The sequence below is a fragment of the Mobula birostris genome, chromosome 31, assembly GCF_030028105.1.
Source record: "Mobula birostris isolate sMobBir1 chromosome 31, sMobBir1.hap1, whole genome shotgun sequence".
NCBI classification, from domain to species: domain Eukaryota; kingdom Metazoa; phylum Chordata; class Chondrichthyes; order Myliobatiformes; family Myliobatidae; genus Mobula; species Mobula birostris.
Window position 1 is genome coordinate 30,393,078 of NC_092400.1, and position 19,473 is coordinate 30,412,550.

The window sequence follows — 19,473 nt, forward strand, 5'->3', positions numbered from 1 at the left end:
TGCCCAGGTAACGATTCAATAAATCTGCTTTTATTTATTTATCTATCTATCTATTGATTAAAAACATGGAACGGGCTGTCTTGGCCCAATGAACCAAAGCACTCAGCAACATACCTATTTAACCCTTGCTTAAACACAGGCCAATTTACATTGACCAGTTAACCTACTAACCAGTATGTCTTTGGGTTGTGGGAGGAAACCAGAGCACCTGGAGGAAAACACACTCTCTCATGGGGAGAATATACAAACTCCTTAGTGAAGGTGCCAGAATTGAACTGCAGACTCCACCCCGAACTGTAATAGCACCGTGGTGCTTCTTGGATGTTATTCAGTTTTTCAAATAGTTGTTGATGTTGTAGTTTCATATTTGATGTACTGATTTCATATTTCACTATAGATAAGACTCGGTTAGAGAAAAGCTGAGTACTGGTCTTGAGCTCATGTCACTAGAAGAGAGATCTGGGAAATTTGATTGATCTTTGTTTTATATTTTCTGTCTTTTGGAATTAGTGTCCTAATTTAGCAATCAGAGGTTCTATGGCATTTGTGGAAAAATACATTATATAATTTCTCTTTTTTTTTTAAAAAAAAAACTCAAAATTGCAGCATTCATTCCCGTGAGATTTTTCATTCCCTCTCCATCTCATTTTCTCGCTGCTGGGAGTTCATGCTTTGGATGGATCCGGCCAATTATGGAGGTATTAAGGGAAGAATTCATTTTGACAATCTCAATGGAGAGGTATGTGGTCTAATCTAAAGTTATTAGATGGTCCTTGCAGGTCATGTATTATTCAATTTGATTTTGAAATGTCCATCTGTATATATTAATAAAAGAATGCTGGATCTCATGGTGCACAGGATAACGATATTTTATGGGCTTACAATTGGTACCAGAAAGCACATCAGAAACCAAAACCACAAATCACTTTGAGTCTTGACATTTATATAGGAGATGATTCATGGGGGGTTGCTAACAAAGTGCTTCAGCTGTGTTCTGAAACATATTCATTTCTAGGGTTCAAGTGTCATGAGCAAGGCTAGCATTGTCTGTCCCTTATTTCCTAAAACTGGGTGACATTCGAGTATGCTTAAGAGTCAGTCACATTGCTGTGGATATCAACCAAAGCTCAAACCAGATTCAACTCAGTAAACCTCTGCACTGCTCCAGTGCAAGTACATACCCTCGCAGATATGCAAACCAAAACCATATTCCAAATGTTGTTTCAACAACACCCTGGGAAATTGTATCATAATTTCACTTTAATTTTATATTCTGTACCCTGGTATGAAGATCCAACATTCAATGAACTTTCATATATTTGAGGAGAGCATTTGGCCCATTGAGTTTATACTGGCTCTCAAAGCAATCCCATTGCACTACTTGTATCCCAGTAATCTATTCTCTTGTGCATGCCCATCAGTTCTATATTGAATATTTCCACCTCATTGGGTGATTATTTATAGTAGCAAAATAACCCACTAATCAGGCTATCTGTGGTGTGGAAGGAAACAGAGCACCCAGTGGAAAAACTTGTATAAGATTACAAGTAAGATATGCAAAGTCCATACAAAACAGCTTTGGAGACAAGAATTGAACCCTGGCTAAAATAGGTGTGAAGCACTACTTAATGCATTACTGTGCCACCTTGTATATTCTGAATTATTTGCCATATCCATATACTATCTTTTTGTAATTCGTGTACCAGGAGCCACAGATCTATTTATGGTTCAACTTTCTATAGCCAAATTCCATTTAAATAACAACTTGCTTGTTCATTCTTCCTTCAAAGTGGATGACCAGATTTTTCCACATTATGCTAACATCTTGCCCATTCACCTAACAACTCTATACTCTTTGCTCACTCTTCATGTCCTCCTGATAACATGCAAACTCATCCATATTTATATCAGCAAATTTGTTTACATTACACTTCTTTCATCCTTGCCATAAATATAGATTGTAAGTAGTTGCAGTCCCACCATTTATCCCTGTGGCACCTACTAGTTGATGACAACCGCTGAGAGGATCATTGGGGGTCTCCCTCCCATTTTGTGACATTGACCTGGAGCATTGCAGATGAAGGACCCGAAGAATTATTGAGGATCCCTACCGCCCATCCCACAATCTCTTTGACCCACCACCGTCAGGAAGGAAGTACATGAGCATCAGGACTATGACTTCCAGACTGGGTAACAGCTTTCTCCCTCATGCTGTGAGACCAATTGAATACCCTGCCTCCACAAGGTCTTGTCACTAGGACAGCGAGCTGCTTACTGTTCACCTGACTGCGTACCAGACTGTGTAGCCTTTTCAGCTTGATTATGGTTATTGGTGGTGCTGGGGAAATGTAGAAGGTCAAATGTCCCAAGAACATTGTTACTATGTGTATATACACCTGGTGCCTTGATCAGTCCTGATGCATCTGATTTTACTCTTATTAGCCTTGAATTTGCATCACTACATTTTAGTGATGTCACCCAAATGCTGATTATGCAAAATCCCATAACCACATCTACGACAGTGAGTGCACAAGGCCAGTGACACAGTTCCATGCAGCTGACCCTGGAAATCAGCTGTTCTGCCTTTCAAGCAATTAATTTATGTTACGTTCATTCAGCTTTTATTTTAATAAGCAGTTTCAGACTTGTTTCAGGTCACTTCCTGTGCAGCCAGGAAGTAGAAAATATAAAAGCACATTGTCTGGCTGTAAGCCAGAGGTTTATCCGAAGTTTCTACCTAAAGCCATCCTGTTGTTTCCCCAGCAGCAGCATTGATATTTCACTCCTTTTTCACTATGTTATGCCATTGAGTGCAATAAACCAAAGGAGCTAGGAGGCCAGTTCCTGACTGTCATGACACTTTTGAATGAAGCTTGGCTGACTGTCTAGTTGATGTTACAGCACGTCATCAAGGCAGTACAGTAGCAAAATATCTACACTTACAACTCCCTTGTTTGCACTTACCTGTTAGATAGTTGAGGTCCCAAAGTAGTTGCTATTGATCAGCAAGCAAAGACAAAGGACACCAACCGTGTCCCTGAAATAGGGTTCTAATCAGTGAGAGTTCATAAGGATGGCTGTGCCCATTATGGAACAGTTTCAACTCTGCCACCAAAGAAGATGGTAATGAGTGCAGCATTAAATAGTTTGCTTTGCTAATAACTCTGGTTTTTGCTTTTATAACAAAACTGATCTGTGTGATGATTTCTGTTTTGTAAAGGCTGAGAGTAATAAGGAAGTAGAGGGACTTGATGGTGATGAAAACAGTGACAGTGATATTGAAAAGGTTCATTCAGAGGACGATGAAGGCAGTAGTGATGTAGAAGACCTTTTGGATAATAACTGGAATATCATGCAATATCTACCACAGGATGCTTCGTGCCAGAGTTATTTCCTCATGATTGTCTCAGGTAATTTGCATTTCTCAATAACACATAGAACAGTAGAGTACAGAACTAATTAACATAGCAATTAAATTCCTAACTAAACTGGTCCCTTCTGCCTACACAAAGTCCATATCCAACTATTCTCTGCCCATTCATGTGCCCATCGAAGAGCCTTCTGAATCCCTCTATCATATTTGTCTTCACCACAAAACCCAGGCATCGTATTTACTCTTTATGTAAAAAAAAACTTGCCTATCTCCTTTTAACTTCCTCCTCTCACTTTAAATGCATACCCAACACATTTTGACTTGGGGGTGGGGAAGATACTATATATTCTTCTCATAATCTCATAACCGTTTATCACAAGGGTTTCCAAGCTGGGGTCCACGGACCCCGTGTTAGTGGTAGGGGTCCATGGCATAAAAAAGGTTGGGAACCTCTGCTCTGTTAGATCTCCTCTCAGCCTCCACCGCTCCAGAAAAAAAAAACAAGTTTGTCCATCCTGCTAAATCTCTTCTGCACCCTTTCATAATTTCCATGGAGTACTCCAGATGCAGCCTAATTGGAGTTTTGTAAACCTGCAATGTGACTCCTGAGCTTGATGCCTCAATTAATAAAGACAAACACGCTATATGCAGTCCAAAAGTTACTTTTTAAATGTATGCATTTAATTATATTTGCATTGTGAATGAGTTACTCCTAAGTTGATTTAGTTAATGAATTACGTCTCAGAGACTGTGACTTCAGTCATTGAATGCTGAACTGTAGTCAATAAAAAGCATCCTGATGTATGCATCTTTGCTGTCCAGATGTTCCAACCTTATCATCAACCTCCCAAAGCACTTCATCACAGTGGATGAAGTCGTGCCACTGGAACCCTCTGTTTTTCAATGTGGACGTACATTTATTTGCAGAGTGTTAGCCTAAGCTAACGTTGAGTGTAACCTATAGTGTAATGCTCAACAGTCCTTGCTTGCTAAGATGGAGGGAGTGACTGTTTAAGCTAGTGAATGGGATGCCAGTTCTGGGGCTACTTTGTCTTGGATGTATCAAGCTTTTAAAGTGCTATTGGTGCTGCACTCATCCAAGGAAATGGAGAGTGATGTGGAGCAAGGAATCACCCAAGTTTACCTGCATATTTATATGCAGTAGGGAGAGGGACCCTTTCATCTCATTATGCATCTCTTCTGATGCACTCAACAATTGTACAAAACAAGGCATTCTTACACATTCAGAGATTAGGTACAACGTCTTCATCCAGTAGACAAACATTCAATTAGTGGCATGAGTCAACCATATATGATAAGCTTGCAGTCAGTTTTATTCTGACATTACTGTCATATGTTCAGTTTCCCTAAAAGTCCTTGCTTTTCTGAAATTGCACAAACAGACTATGAAGAGAATGATTAACATAAATTATGTCCTTGGATACATCTTGTTTGTGGACAGAGAGACTTTTTCTGTGCCACACCTTCAGCTCATGGCCTTTTTATTAAAGTTGATTTAAAGAAAGATCCCACAATCTCTAATAGTATGGAAGGATGAGGATATGGTCAACTAGAAGTTAAACGGACATCTTTCTCAAACTTCTACTGACCGAAGTCCACTTCTAAATGTCTAATGGGTTAGCTTGTCAGGATTTTGGTCACTTTAAAGACTTCTCTTGTTCTAGACAGAACCTTGTGCCCTAAGTTCAGATACTTCTCTTATCATAAATTCTTGTATTGCAGCTCAGTGAATTTGACATTCGCTTTAAGGGAACCTAGGTGCTATTTTCAACCCCCCTCATTGAACAGGGTCATGGATGCCTAGCGCTTTATTAACTTAGTGAGGGATTTACCAGGTTATGAGATTGCAGGTTACAGCAGAAATAGTTTTGCTGTTACTGTTGCTCTCTGGTTTATTGGAATGTTCTTCCCATTGATTGGGGTTGACCATGGATTTTGTCTACACGATATGCAAACCAATGTGAAGAGAAAGCTGATGCCCATGCAGCAGGCTCCCCCTCTACACATAGCTGATGAACCCAAAGGAATGGCAGATTTCAATAGTTTGGCACCAGTGGTGTCGTAGGAGTTGCCAGTCAGCATTGAACTTAACGTAGGGCTGCCTTAGGGACTCCAGCTCCAGATCTTTCCTCTGGGTTTACTCCCGAAACCTTCCCCATGAGTGGATATGGCTGTAAGGAAAACAGAGGTTTAAGATCACAGTTTTCCTTCTTCTAGTTCAGCTGTCAACCACGACTGATGAGCCCTATCTGCCTCATCTGTTCTGCCCATTCATTGTCAAATACACAATACGTTTACACAGAGAAGCAACGAAAAGACTTGTTTGTGTAGCATCTTGTAAGTTGCATTCATAATAAATCTGTAAATTAAGCATAAAATTTGCCCAGCTTTTACAAGAAAGAACACAATTAGAACAAAAAAGCCCATTTTTAGAGTTTTCCTTGCTGATTGAACAGTATCTACAATATATGAGTTTTTAAAATTTTTGTGGACATTGTGTGGTTTCATTTGATCCATTTTTATTGTATAACTTATGGTACAATTTTTGTTATCAGATCAGAATGAAAATAACTTAAACATCTCCCTGATGTTTTATCCTGAAGAGACTTGCCTTGTTTCCTGTATATTATGTTTATTTCATCATTAAAGTCTGCCACCTTGAATCCAAATAACTGTTCTCCACCTCAGATACTGCAGAGTCTATATTGTTGTTAATAGTCAAATGATCACTTAACTAGAGTTGCTTATCACTCATTACACAATCTAATATACCTCACTATAATGGAATCTATTATTACAGCATATATTGTAGCAGTGTACCACAGCATGAAAGAAGAGCTGAGACGCAGTGCCCCAGGGTGCACTCCTATCAAGCAGCGAGGAGTCAGCCAAATCTCGCAAGATCCGGCAGGAGAAACCGGTACTTCAGCAGGTAGGAAATTTAAAACATAAAATTCTTGCTGCTTGTAGTGAAGCATTAGATTTTATATCATTCTGCATGTTTCTTTAGCTTTTGAAATAATTTTGAAGTAACTTTGAAATAATTTTGAAGATCAGAATATCTCTTGAATTATGTCAGAAATCAAAAATAAACAATTGGTGGCAAATTGTTTAATTAATGAATTAAGACAGGGCAGTTTTAGAAAGACAGATATTGTTACTTATGGCTGAATACATCTAAAAGAGTTTTTAAATTATGTTAAATATTATGAGCCATGTAACGGCATTTTAGGCTGTACTTATTACAGGAATACACACACAAAATGTTGAAGGAACTCAGCAGGTCAGTCCATCTGTGGAGGGGAATCCCTCTCCATAGATGCTGCCTGACCTGCTGAGTTCATCCGGTATTTTGTGGGTATTGCTCTGGATTTCCAGCATTGTAAACAAGTGTTTCCCATAAGATCATTCAGTCTTTCCCAGCCAGCAGCCCCAGTGAACCATGAGATCCACAATCTGCTGAGGGCCAGATCAGATAGTGACTAAGAAAGCTCCAAAAGGTTCAGATATGATCTCTGAAAAGACTCTCATGGGCGAAGTGTCAATTTTGGGCTAAATTTGAATCAACAGGTGCTTGACAGATGTGGCAGGGCTTGAATACTATCACTACTTATAAAGGCAAATCAAGTGACGTAGGCAGCAACAGGGCTTTGCTTCCAGATGAGCTCAATGCCTTCTAAGCTCGTTATGACTGTCAAAACATGGAGGACCCTTCATGAACAGCCCCCGATGATCCTGTGATTTCAGTCCCTGAGGCTGACGTGAGAGCATCCTTCTAGATCATAAACACACAGAAAGCATCCGATCCAGATGGGGTACCTGGCCGAGTACTAAAGACCAACACAGATCAACTGACTGGATGGTTCACCGATATCTTTAACTTCTCACAGAGGCAGTCTGAAGTACCCGCCTGCTTCAAGCAGGACTCGATTATACTGGTGCCTAAAAAGAATGTAGTAACCTGCCTCAATGACTATTGCCAGTAGCACTTACATCCACAGTGATGAAGTGTTTTGAGAGGTTGGTGATGAAGCATACCAACTCCCGCCTGAGAAGCAACTTGCATGTGCTTCAATTTGCCTACTGGTACTACAGGTCTACAACAGATGCCATGTCATTGGCTCTTCACTCAACCCTGGAACTTCTGGACAGCAAAGATACATACTTCAGAATGCTCTTTATTGACTATAATTCGGCATTCAGTACCATTATCCCCTCAAAACTAATCAATAAGCTTCGAAACCTTAGCCTCAATGCCACCTTATGCAATTAGATCCTTGATTTCCTCACTTGCAGACCCCAAGTCAACTCTGATTGGCAACATCTCCTCCATAATCTCCATCACCACTGTGTAGTGGAGAGTATATTGACTGGCTGCATCACAGCCTGGTATGAAAACACCGATAAATACGCTTGAATGGAAACTCCTACGAAAAGTAGTGGATACAGCCCAGTCCATTAAGGGTAAAGACCTCCCCACCATTGAGCACATCTGCATGGAGCATTATCAGAGGAAAGCTACATCCATCACCCCCTAACATTCGGGTCATGCTCTCTTTCACTGCTGACATCAAGAAGAAAGTACGGGAGCCTCAGGACCCACACCACCAGGTTCAGGAATAGTTACTACCCCTCAACCATTAGACTTCTGAACCAGAGGAGTCAACTTCCCTCACCTTCACTTGCTCCATTACTGACACGTACCCACAGCCTGTGGACTTGCTTTCAGAGACTCTTCATCTCATATTCTCAATATTTATTGCTGATTTTTTTCTTCTTTCTTTTTGTATTTGTACCGTTTATCTTTTGCATAATTCTATTATGGTTATCAGTTTTATTAAGTATCCCTGAAAGAGAATAAACCTATGAATCCCATGGTTTCATATGGTGACTTCGATAATAAATTTTCTTTTGAACTTTGAACTTTGCAGAACCTCTTGTGTTTATTATTGCAGAATTAATGCTTTTTTTTTTTACCTGCACCTTGGAAATGAAGATTTTCTGCAGGAATCAAAGTAAACTGTTTTGTAGTGGTTTCCACTCTATTAGCTCTCAATTATTAATGCAAGATGCATCAAAATGACAGCACATTTGCCTCTGCTGTTTTACACAAATGAAATATGAAGTCCAGGCTGATCTGCCAATGCTGTTCTACCGGGAAGCAGCATTGTAAGAAGTGCTGAGTTTGATGAGTTGAGATGTTAAGCCAGTGTTAAACCAAGGCACTACACCCCATCTAAGCTGCATGTAAAATTTCTGAAGGCACTATTTGGAAGGTGTTCAGCAGATTTCTGTCTAAAGAGTACTTTATCCGGCCGCAAACATTTTCGTTTTAATGGAAGAATGATTTCAGATTGTTGTCAGGCCTACTTATGGAACCTTTGTGGTTACACTGTTACCTAGTTTACAGCTATACAACATCACAGAGAGGGTGGGAACAGCTCAGCTATGATCATTGTACTGGCTTGTACCTCATCCTTCCTTCTGATGAACCTGCCAACTTGGCTGTACTTTTAGAGTCATTGCCATGGTCGTCATGTTGGGCAGACGTGACCACAAGCAGTAGCTCCTGACACTTTGATAGTAGCAAACCGTCAAAGTGCTATCATGGTGATCCAGAGGCAAAGGCCTTGAAATTGTATTTAAATGCCGCTGACCATTTGACAGATTTAAAAATGTTTAGAAGGAGCTAAATAGCTTATGATCAAAAATTGTTATAAATTTTAAACTGCCGTTTATGCTAAATTAACTATGTACGTTAAGAATCAGATTTAATATCAGCGGCATATGTCGTGAAATAGTTTGACTTTACGGCAACAGTTTGTACGTGGAGCTTAGAAAAATAGAGGGCTATAGGTAACCCTAGGTAACTTCTAAATTAAGTACATGTTTGGCACAGAATTGTGGGCTGAAGAGCCTGTATTGTGCTGTAGGTTTTCTGTTTCTAGTACAATGAAATACATGATAAATAAGTATAGAGGGAAAAATACTGAATTACAATATGTCTATTAAATAGTGAAGTTAAAATAGATAGTGCACCATGGACACCACCTTCCGAAGGCACTGCTCCTAGAAGATGTCTCGGATACTCTGGAGGCTGGTATCCATGATAGAGCTACCTAATTTTACAATTTGCTAATGAAACCAAAATTCTTACTCCACTTACTTTTCCAATCAGAATGTCAGCCACCGCAGTTTTGTCTGACCTCCCACTTCCTTCCTGACTTTGATATTGCACAACGCCAGTGTGGAAGTCGGGCGCGAGTCTACTGTAGCTAGCCAGTGATTCTCTACAAACCACTGGGTGTAGAGCAGCGTGAAGCAACCCATATCATCAATTAATTTAAGGTAGTCACCAATAACATTCTAAAGTACTTTAGAGAAGTCTTTTTAGCTAAGCATATGAGGATGTGAATCTTATCATAAGAATGCAATGTGGTGGGCGTACAAAAGATGTCTTTTTACTCTTCAATTCTGCAGGGTTGATCACCTTCTCTCAGGAATATGTATCTAATGAGCTCACACAGAACTTCTTCACTATTACCCAAAAGATTCAGAAGAAGGTGAGCAGCAACAGGCACTCCACTGAATCCTCTGAGATGTTCCCAGTTCTGCCGGGCTCCTATCTTCCATTCAATAATCCAGCTCTGGAATTCATCAAATCAGTCTGCAAGGTGAGGCAAATGGAGCTGCAAATTTACCTCGAGTGGTATAAATGTTATTTTAGATTTGCTATTTTGGAAGGAAGATTGCGAAACTAAAATGTGCGTTTTCATTTTAGATAAATTTCATTTCACTGCGGATGAACATAAATGTTTATTCTCTGGACAGAAACTCTGTCATAATGTTCTTTTGAATCTATTATGCAATCACAGAATTCTTACAGTACAGAAGATGGTCAGATTAGTCGCTGGTAGAGCAATCTCCCAATCCAGCATTCTTTCTCCTTAGCCCTGTAAATTGTTTTTTTCCCTCTAGTAGCTGTCCACTTGCATTCCGTAACATATTGATTTAATGATTGGGTTAGTAATCCATTTCTCTGAATTATTGTTCAAATTCCTACTGGAGAAATTTTTAATTCAGACAGTAGATAAACTTGGAATTAACAAAACACTTTGACCATGAACTGCAGGACAGTTGTAAATGGTTAGCAGGTTCAAAGTTCAAGTTCAATTGTCATTCAACTATGTATGAATACAGCCAAACAAAACAGCATTACTCTGGGGCCAAGGTGCATTACACAGTACCAACAGTTACACGAAAGATATAGTCCAGGACCCTGAGTCCATGAATGTTGCAGCACTCTGCAGTTGAACACAATGCAGCTTGTCTTCTGCCAAACAAACACTAGGGGGCAGCATCAACTCCAGCTTGGAAGCTGCGCCACATCGCTTCTGGTGGAGTGCAATGACTCTGCTTCTCTCCTGGGCAGTTGTGAACAGGAGACACCACGGCTTGAGGCCTAGCCCTCGCTACAACTGAGGCCATGGAGCTCCCCTGCCATCCACCAGTAAATCAGTTAAATTGAACTTGCATCATTTTCCCTTTAGGGAAATAGTTTTAGAGTAACTTCACAACGTGAAATCCTATTTGAAGGCAAGTAAATTTGGAAAAAAAATAGTACCAGCCAATATGTACACAACTCAAAGATTTAGCTTCCAAAATAATGCCAAAATATCTTGTAACATTGATCTGTGAGGGCAAATTTAACATCTCTCTAAGCCAGGCACCTCTCAATACAAAATAAAGAGTGACAATTTCCAATTAGATCTCTGAAAGGGGTTTTGAATCTGAAATATTATGAATCAGCAAAAATACCAATACTGATTCTTGTATCCCCTAGAAATGTTATTTCTATAACATTTTTAACATGTACTTTAGGTTTGATGTATAATATAGGGGTCATGCTTCATCTGACTGCTGTTCTTGGGTATCTGATCTTATTGTTCACAGAAGACTTCCCATTCCCTTACATCTTTAATCATTTCTGAAGGATAAAGTTTGGATAAGTAATCCCCCTCTTATTATAAATAAGTAACCTGGCTGCTGTTTGTTATGTGTACAAAAGCTATGTTTGTTAATGCACTGTTGTCTTCAAACAGATTTTGTCTCTGGATTCAAACATAACCAATCAGGTTAACAAATTGAAACGGGATCTTTTGCGTCTAATTGATGTGGGGGAATTCTCTGAAGAAGCACAGTTTAAGGACCCTTGCCGGTCCTACATAGTGCCCGAGATCATCTGCAGGAATTGTAACTTTTGCCGAGATTTGGACCTCTGCAAAGACCCTTCCATCTTGCAGGTTAGTAAGGAGTAAGATTCAAGATTCAAAGATTCAAAAAACTTTATTGTCATTCTAACCGTACATCAGCTCTGCAGGGCAGAATGAGACAGCGTTTCCCAGGAGCAGTGCAATCATAACATAACAAATGCAACACTAAATAATAAACATAACAATAAATAGTAAAACACAACAGCCACATGTCAGTTAAAATCAAGTTAAAAGTGTCCAGAGCAGAGTCAGGTACAGCAGCTATTTAGCAGTCTGACTGCCTGTGGGAGGAAGCTGTTTCATATCCTTGTGGTTTTATCATTTCTGGCAGTATTTCAAGAGGGGAGGGAGCATTGAGTCTAAACATGACATAACCTGTCATAAATATTGTAGAAAATAGGATTTTGTTGTCCCATTGACATTAGTGAGTTGTCAGTGGACAGTATGAAGGGCAGTCTGTTGTACCGGGCTACACTGCTACATTACAACTGACGAATTGATCTTATTTCATTGAAACGTTTCTGTCACATGGAATATTTTCTGTGCTCATCATTTTCACTAAGAAGCAATAATTTTTTATTCATTCAAGGGATATGGGCTTTGCAGAGATTGCCTATCTCTTGTAACCCTTGAGAAGGTGCTGTTCAATTTCCTCCTTGAACTACAGCCCTCGAGTTGTGGGAGTACCCTCAAAGTTGTTAGAGACAGATTTCCAGGGTTTTAACCAAGTGATGGTGAAGGACATAAAGCAAATGGCGCAGCATAGTGGCGTAGTAGTTAGCACAGCGCTTCATAGTACTAGCAACGAGGGTTCAATTCCCACTGCAGCCTGTAAGGAATTTGTACGTTATTCCCTTGATCGTGAAGATTTCCTCTGACTGCTCCAATTTCCTTCCAAAGTTCAAAGACCCACCAGTTGGTAGAATAATTAGTCATTGTAAATTGTCCCTGATTAGGCTAGTGTTAAATTGGGGGTTGCTAGGCAGCATGGCTCAAAGGGCCAGAGGGGCCTACTCCATGCTGTATCTCATCAATAGTGATTGAACTATTGGTTCAATTAACAGTGAATCAATCAAAAGTGAACGAGTTACAGCCCCAGCTATGGAATGGTGGAGCAAACTTGAGAGGACATGTGGGGTTCAACAGTGTAGTGAGGGATGAACAAAAAATGCCAGAAACACTAAATAATGATATTTTTTAAGGCAAGTGTGTTTGTAATAAAATAACTGCAAGACACAATTACAGCTCATTTCCAAATCTTTGTAAAAACCATAAGGATGGATTGAATTATGTACAACATATGTTCATAATTTGAAATTTTTTGAATTTTTCTTGTGAATAAATTAGTTTTCTATCACTGGCCATATTTTATTAATATTTGAAGCTGATTATGCAACTAATTGTCTATTTCCATGCATTCATATCCCATGATTTTGTTTAAGATTGCAAAATATTTCTACAATATAAAACCAACAACTTTATTTTTAAAATTGCGTCAGTCAATGAATTTATGGAACTTGTCCTTAATCATGGGGTATGGGGTGTCAGGGAGGGGTAGCACCTCTGGTGGGGGAACATGTCGTGTCCTTTTCAGGGCGGTTAGTCCACCTTTGGTCCCCACCTGGCACTCAGCTCTCACCTGTGGCTCCCGGTGGCTGTTTGCATGCGACAGCGGCCACACCCCGGGCAACGGCTTTGACAAGCCGGCTAAACCAGGTGAGGGTAGCCGATGGGTCTCAAATCCTCGGTGTGATAGGGAGTTGTCTATCCCAGCATGTGAAGACAGACTCCGGCGGATTGAGCGGACGAGACCTATGGAAGGTCCAACGGTCACGAAGGCGGTCTCTGCAAGCGTCGTGGAACGTGTAGAGCAGGACAAGACACAGAAGACGTCCTGGTCATCCACAGCGCCTAGTCCCATCTCCAGCCGTCTAGACTCTGTCTTGCCACTGGATCCAGATGGGAATTGGGAAGAGAGAGTGAGGCTGACGCTACACAACTCTCCCTCACTTAAATCCAAATCACATGCTAGTCTCGACACCATCATAATGGTGTCGAGGTCCTCATCGACGTCAACGATGGACGAACAACCAACCAACCTTAATCAATTATATTTTTTGCTTTTTCAGCAGGATGGCACGTTATTACCCAAGTGGTGTTGCACTAACTGCCAGGGCACATATGACTCGGATGCTATAGAAATGGCACTGGTTGAAGCACTGAAAAAGAAAATGATGGCCTATACGCTTCAGGATTTGGTATGCACATCATCCACATTCTCCAACCATTACATAGCACCAGCTATTGAATAAAACTGTATTATTGATCCAGGTCATTCATATAAGTTGTAAAAGATTACCTCTGTCATATTGTCATATTGAAAGATTACCTCTGTCAATGACATACATCAGATACAGGAAAATGTTGTGTAACATTCACAAATATAAAAATGGGATGGTAAAGCAGTAGTTTAATGTTTGTGGTAATATCGGCAAGCAAATCAACATGGAAAACAGAAAATCTTAATTTCCTGAATTTTAAAATGCTTACTTTTTAAATGTTTAAAAGTGTATTAAAAAAGATCTGCTGAAATGCTGTACAATAGGCCTATACCCCATTGTAAGAATTGCAATAAATAGTTATGATATTGAAATGGAAGTTCTTAGATTATTCAAATTTGGTTAATATTAACTCAATTTGAATATTCAAGAACATCAGGTTCTTTGCTTCAGTTTCAGAACTTGAACATTTCACTTGCATCTTGATAACTATGTGTAAAAGTGATCAGACCAGAGCAGTTTACAATGGATCAAAAGGTCCTCAGACCTTCCATTTGACTATTTTGGCAATGAAAGCTTACCCCTGTGTGTTAGGTTTATCAGTAATAAGTTTTGTCTACTATTATCTGTCCACTTATGCATTTGCACAGGTCATGATGTAATTAATTTTCACACCCATTGTCCCAATTCCCTGGTTTGTTTCTTCTGAACATTTGGTTCCTGAGATCAGTTCTTGGATACAATTTAGAAACACTAATAGTTCCAATCTGGGTGACGGGGTGGAGATGTGTCTCTTCCCTCTGCTCGCCTGCAGGTCACCTGCAAGGTGTAGCACCTGTTTAGCACCCTCTGATCAGGGTTACTTGAAGCCATGGGAGCAGGTGGTGGATGGCCGTATGAGCAGCTGGTGCATATCACAAGTCCTGGTTCTGCGAATACTGACCCCAAGCAGATAGTTAATCTCTGAAGAGTATTGATAATGCCTGGGGTCACCCGTCTTATAAAGACACTGCCCAGAAGAAGGCAATGACAAACTGCTTCTGTAGAAAAATTTGCCAAGAGCAATCATGTCATGGAAAGACCATAGCACATAATGATGATAATGAATAGTTCCAATACCAATCTTGATCCGCATGTCATCATCCAAACTCAGTAATTTGGCTCTGACAAGTGTACTGAAAAGTACTCTACAGACCTTGACCAGATCTTTAGCAACCTCATAAGATGGTGTAGGAGAGCAGTAGACCCTGCAGCATAGTGAAGAGAAATGGACAGTAAATGTTTCGGGCTGAAACTCTTCATCAGGACTAGAAAGAAAGAGGCCAGAAGAGGAGCATGAGCTAGCAGGTAATGAGTGAATGCAGGTGACTGGTAGGAAGCTGGGGAGATAGGAGGGGAAACCAAATGATGTGAGAAGCTGAGAGGTGACAGGTGGAAGAGGCCAAGGGCTATAAAAGAAAGAATCTGAGAAGAGAAGGAGGTAGACCATGGAGTAAAGGGAAGGACCTGAAAAATCAGAGGAAGGTGCAGGTGGTGGGCAGGTCATGAGGACATAGAAAGAAAAAGGTAGTGGGACCACAAAATGTGGGGGAGGGGCAGCGGGTGAGTAAGGGGAGTAGTTGCCAGAAATTAAGAAATTAGAGAAACTTGTATTGATGTTGACAAGTTGGACATTACCAAGACAGAGTATGAGGTGCTGGTCCTCCATTCTACATCCGTCTTTAACTGGGCACTAGACAAGGCCATGGACAGGCATGTCAGTGTGGGAATGGGAAGCTGAATTAAAATAGCTGACCACCAAGACATCCTAGTTGTGACGGTGGGCAAAGTGCAGATGCTCGGTGAAGTCATTTCTCCAATTGCATCAAGTTTTGCTGACGTAGATGAGGCCTTACTGGGAGCATTGGATACAATGCAAGACCCGATGGATTCACAAGTGCTGCCTCACCTGGAGGACTGTTTGGAGCCCTGATTGATGATGAGGGTGTAGGGACAGGTCTAACATATAGCACAGTTACGGGGATAAGTGCCTGGACAGGAATCAGTGGAGAAGGATGCACAGAGAGGGGAGGAAAAGATGTGCCTCATGGTAGGATTTCGTTAGAGAAGGTGGAAAGTACAGAGGATGACAAGTTGAATGCAGAATCTTGGGAGTGGTAGTTGAGGATAAAGGGAGTTCTATACCCATTATGTCTTGGGAGGGAGGAGGAATGGTGGGATGGGGTGAAGGCTGATGTGTAGGAAATGAAGGAGATGCGGGTGAGTGCTGCATTGATAGCAATGGAGGGGAACTCCATTTTCTGAAGGAAAAATAAAGAAGACAGCTCATATATCATGAAATGAAATGTCTCATTATGAGAACTGATGCAGTGCAGATGGAGGAACTAAGGTAAGGGAATAGCATCTTTGCAAGTGACAGCGTGGGAAGAGGTGTAGTCAAGGTTACTGTGGGAGTCAGTGGGTTTGTGAAAAGGGAGATGGAAACCGAGATCAAGAAAAGAGAGCAAGGTGTCAGAGATATCCAATTGTTTTCAATAACAATTGATGAAATTGTCATCATCATGGTTACAGGAAGCAGCACCAATGCAATGGAATCAATGTAGCGGAGAAAGAGTTGGTACTCCACACCTCCTTTATTGCCACGTTGAGGCCAAATGTAGATTGGAGGACTAACAGCTCATGTTTTGTTTTAGTAGTCTCCAACCTAATGGCACCAACATTGATTTCTCTAATTTTTGATAACATCACCTCACTGTTTTCCCCTATGCCTTCCCTTTATCCCTCTGGTTCTTTTACCCCTTCTCCTCCTCTCCCCCACCCTCACAATCTGCCTATCACCTACACTTTCCTCCCTCTGGTCTTTCACCTCTCTCCCTTTACTCCATGATCAACTGTCCTCTCTTTCATCCCTTTGCCTCTTCCACCTATCATCTCCCAGCTTCTCACATAATTTCTCTTTTCCCTGTACGTGACCTTCCTGTCTTTTCCCTCTCATCTGAATTCACCGATCAGCCCTCAGCTTGTGCTCCTCTCCCTCCAGCCACCCTTTTATTTGGGCTTCCGCCCTCTTTCTTTTCAATACTGTTGAAGAGTCTTGACCCGAAACAGCAGCTATACATTTTTCTGCATAGTTGCTGTATTCGTACAGTGTTTTGTGTGTGTTGCTCCAGATATCAATCATCTGCGAACTCTCTTATGTCTTGACCAGATCTGTGTTTTTCAGATTCATTTGGTACAACTTATTTTTTGGGGAACTGTGTTTATTATGGTATTTGTTGCAAATCTGTGTATATTAACTTATTAATCTGCTTAATTTTTCTATCTTAACCACCTGTGCTATTTTAATGTATGTATTGATATGTAATCTAAATAATAGGGTGACGGGGTAGAGATGCATCTCTATCAAAAGAGGTGTAAGGTGCTTCTTCCCTCTGCTAGCCTGGAGGTTACCATTGGGCAAGGTGTAACACCTGCTTAGCCCCTCAATCAGGGTCATGTGAAGCCACAGGAGCAGGTGGTGGATGGTTGTATGAGCAGCTGGTACATATCACAAGTCCTGGTTATGCAACCACAGATGCCATGCAGACAATCTCTGAAGAGTATTGATAATGCCAGGGTCATCCAACTTGTAAAGACACAGCCCAGAAGAAGGGTTGTAGAAAAATTTGCCAAGGGCAGTCATGGTCAAAACCATGATCGCCCACATCATATGACAAAGCACATAATGAATGAATGAATCTAAATAGTGAATTGCCACATCTTCTAAGTTAAAGTACTTTCCTATTTGTTGATGTAGAATGGCAACTATAAAGTTTGCTTGCTTGGAATAAACTTGAAAAATGTAATGATTTAATTTCATTTTTGTATCTTTAGGTTTGTTCGAAATGTAAAGGTGTCAAAGAAGCTAACATGCCTATCTACTGTCCTTGTGCCCGGGACTTTGATTTGACTATTTCTATGATGGTAGGTTTCACTCCATACCAGTATCTTCTGGTGTGTTTGAATAAGCTTGATTTTACAGTGGGAATTTTTTTCTGATATTGGTTGAAAATTGTTTCCCTTTCTTTACTACTTCTTTGTTTTACTTTTGTTTTTGTCTTTCGGAAGTTTATTCATTTTGCTCAGATCTGCAAACACTAGCCTAACTGAAACTTAGTAAAGATCAACACAGTGACACAAGATTAGCCATCAAAAAACATCACCATCCCTGCTGGCATGGAACACAAAAAGACTTGCCTAATTTGTCCCTTTTGTTTTTCTATGTATGTACATACAGGGATTTATGGAGCAAATCCAGGTATTTAGGAACATTGCAAGACATTACAACATGCCCTTCCTGATGGAGACTGTTGATTGGATGTTTAAGATGAATATACACTTGAAGTCCTGAAGACAGAAGAATTAACAAGATAGAAGGCTAGCATGTAACAAAATGATGGGCATCACAGCTTGTAGTCCATTGAAGCATTGTTAAATGTTTTTTTTCTCTCGGCAACTAATGCACTATCCCAGCTCTGTGACAGCAGCTGACTTGCTGAACAATCCAAGGAAAACAATTTCTTCCTATAGGGAAGTTTCTAACAGTGCCACAAAAAGGTTAGATGAAACCAGTTTTTTTTTTTTTGAAAGACACCAAATGCATCCTGGTGCACCCTTTTGATACTAATAAATTAAAATTTACTTTGTTCTATAACTTACATTTCATATTCATATCTGTGGATGTAAGCTACAGGTCCAAAAAGGAACTACTATCTAGTATTGCACTATGTTTGAAAGGGTTTAAGTTTCATAAACTTCTCCAGTTAAAATAATCAATTTATGAAGCTTGTCTCAAACTGAAGAGGTCAACTCCTGGACTTTGTCCCTGCTATATGTTTAATTGACAAAGTATGTAAAATTTTGTGTGATTATCAGTTTATAAACCTCGCACAAATTTCATCAAGTTGTGAACAACATTCATAAAAGATGTTTCTTTTTCCAAAATGTTTAACACAGGTTTGTAAAAACACAATCAAGGAACAGTCGTGCATTTCCAAATAGTGTAGATTATAATTGCTTGAAAAGTAAGTGTTCTATGCTAGCTGTAAGTACTGTACATATTTAGTGTCAATCCTTTAGTAATTTTATAACAGAAGCTGAAAGAAAACTGTTGAAAATTGATTTAAATATACTTATCAGCTAAACTCCTGAGAGTCAGCAGCATTTGTGGAAGTATCTGATATCCTAATTTGTGATCTTGTATATTTTTGAAATGCACAATGTATTATAGAACTTGCTCTGTAATTCACAAATGTATTTTTCACGACTAAGCTGCAAAATAAGTTCCTTTTATCCTTTTAATAATTCTCAGTTTCACTTTTTTGACTTGAAATACAATGGACTTAGCATTTATTTCTAAAGGAATAATAAAACTAAGTACCAAATTATCCATTGTGAATAAAGAGTATACACTAGCAGCAGCTAACAAAAAATTGCACGTGGTTTAATTTTTTTCAAGCCAGTTCAGGTTCCATGACTGATTTGAGCA

General features: G+C 40.0%; 1 protein-coding gene across 2 annotated transcripts in view; it reads left to right on the forward strand.

Annotated features, from left to right (window-relative positions):
* The window catches only part of pole (polymerase (DNA directed), epsilon), a 134,670-nt gene extending 115,352 nt beyond the window's left edge, over positions 1–19,318 (forward strand). The window contains exons 42-49 of one of the 2 annotated variants that reach the window (XM_072247599.1): positions 607–739; positions 3,221–3,410; positions 6,195–6,326; positions 9,875–10,068; positions 11,497–11,697; positions 13,797–13,925; positions 17,820–17,909; positions 18,223–19,318. In XM_072247599.1, coding sequence (XP_072103700.1) covers positions 607–739; positions 3,221–3,410; positions 6,195–6,326; positions 9,875–10,068; positions 11,497–11,697; positions 13,797–13,925; positions 17,820–17,909; positions 18,223–18,336 — 1,183 coding nt within the window. In that variant the 3' untranslated portion in view covers positions 18,337–19,318. The remainder of the gene's footprint in view (positions 1–606; positions 740–3,220; positions 3,411–6,194; positions 6,327–9,874; positions 10,069–11,496; positions 11,698–13,796; positions 13,926–17,819; positions 17,910–18,222) is intronic. The other variant, XM_072247598.1, reaches the window with a different exon arrangement.
* Positions 19,319–19,473: the final 155 nt, after the last annotated feature.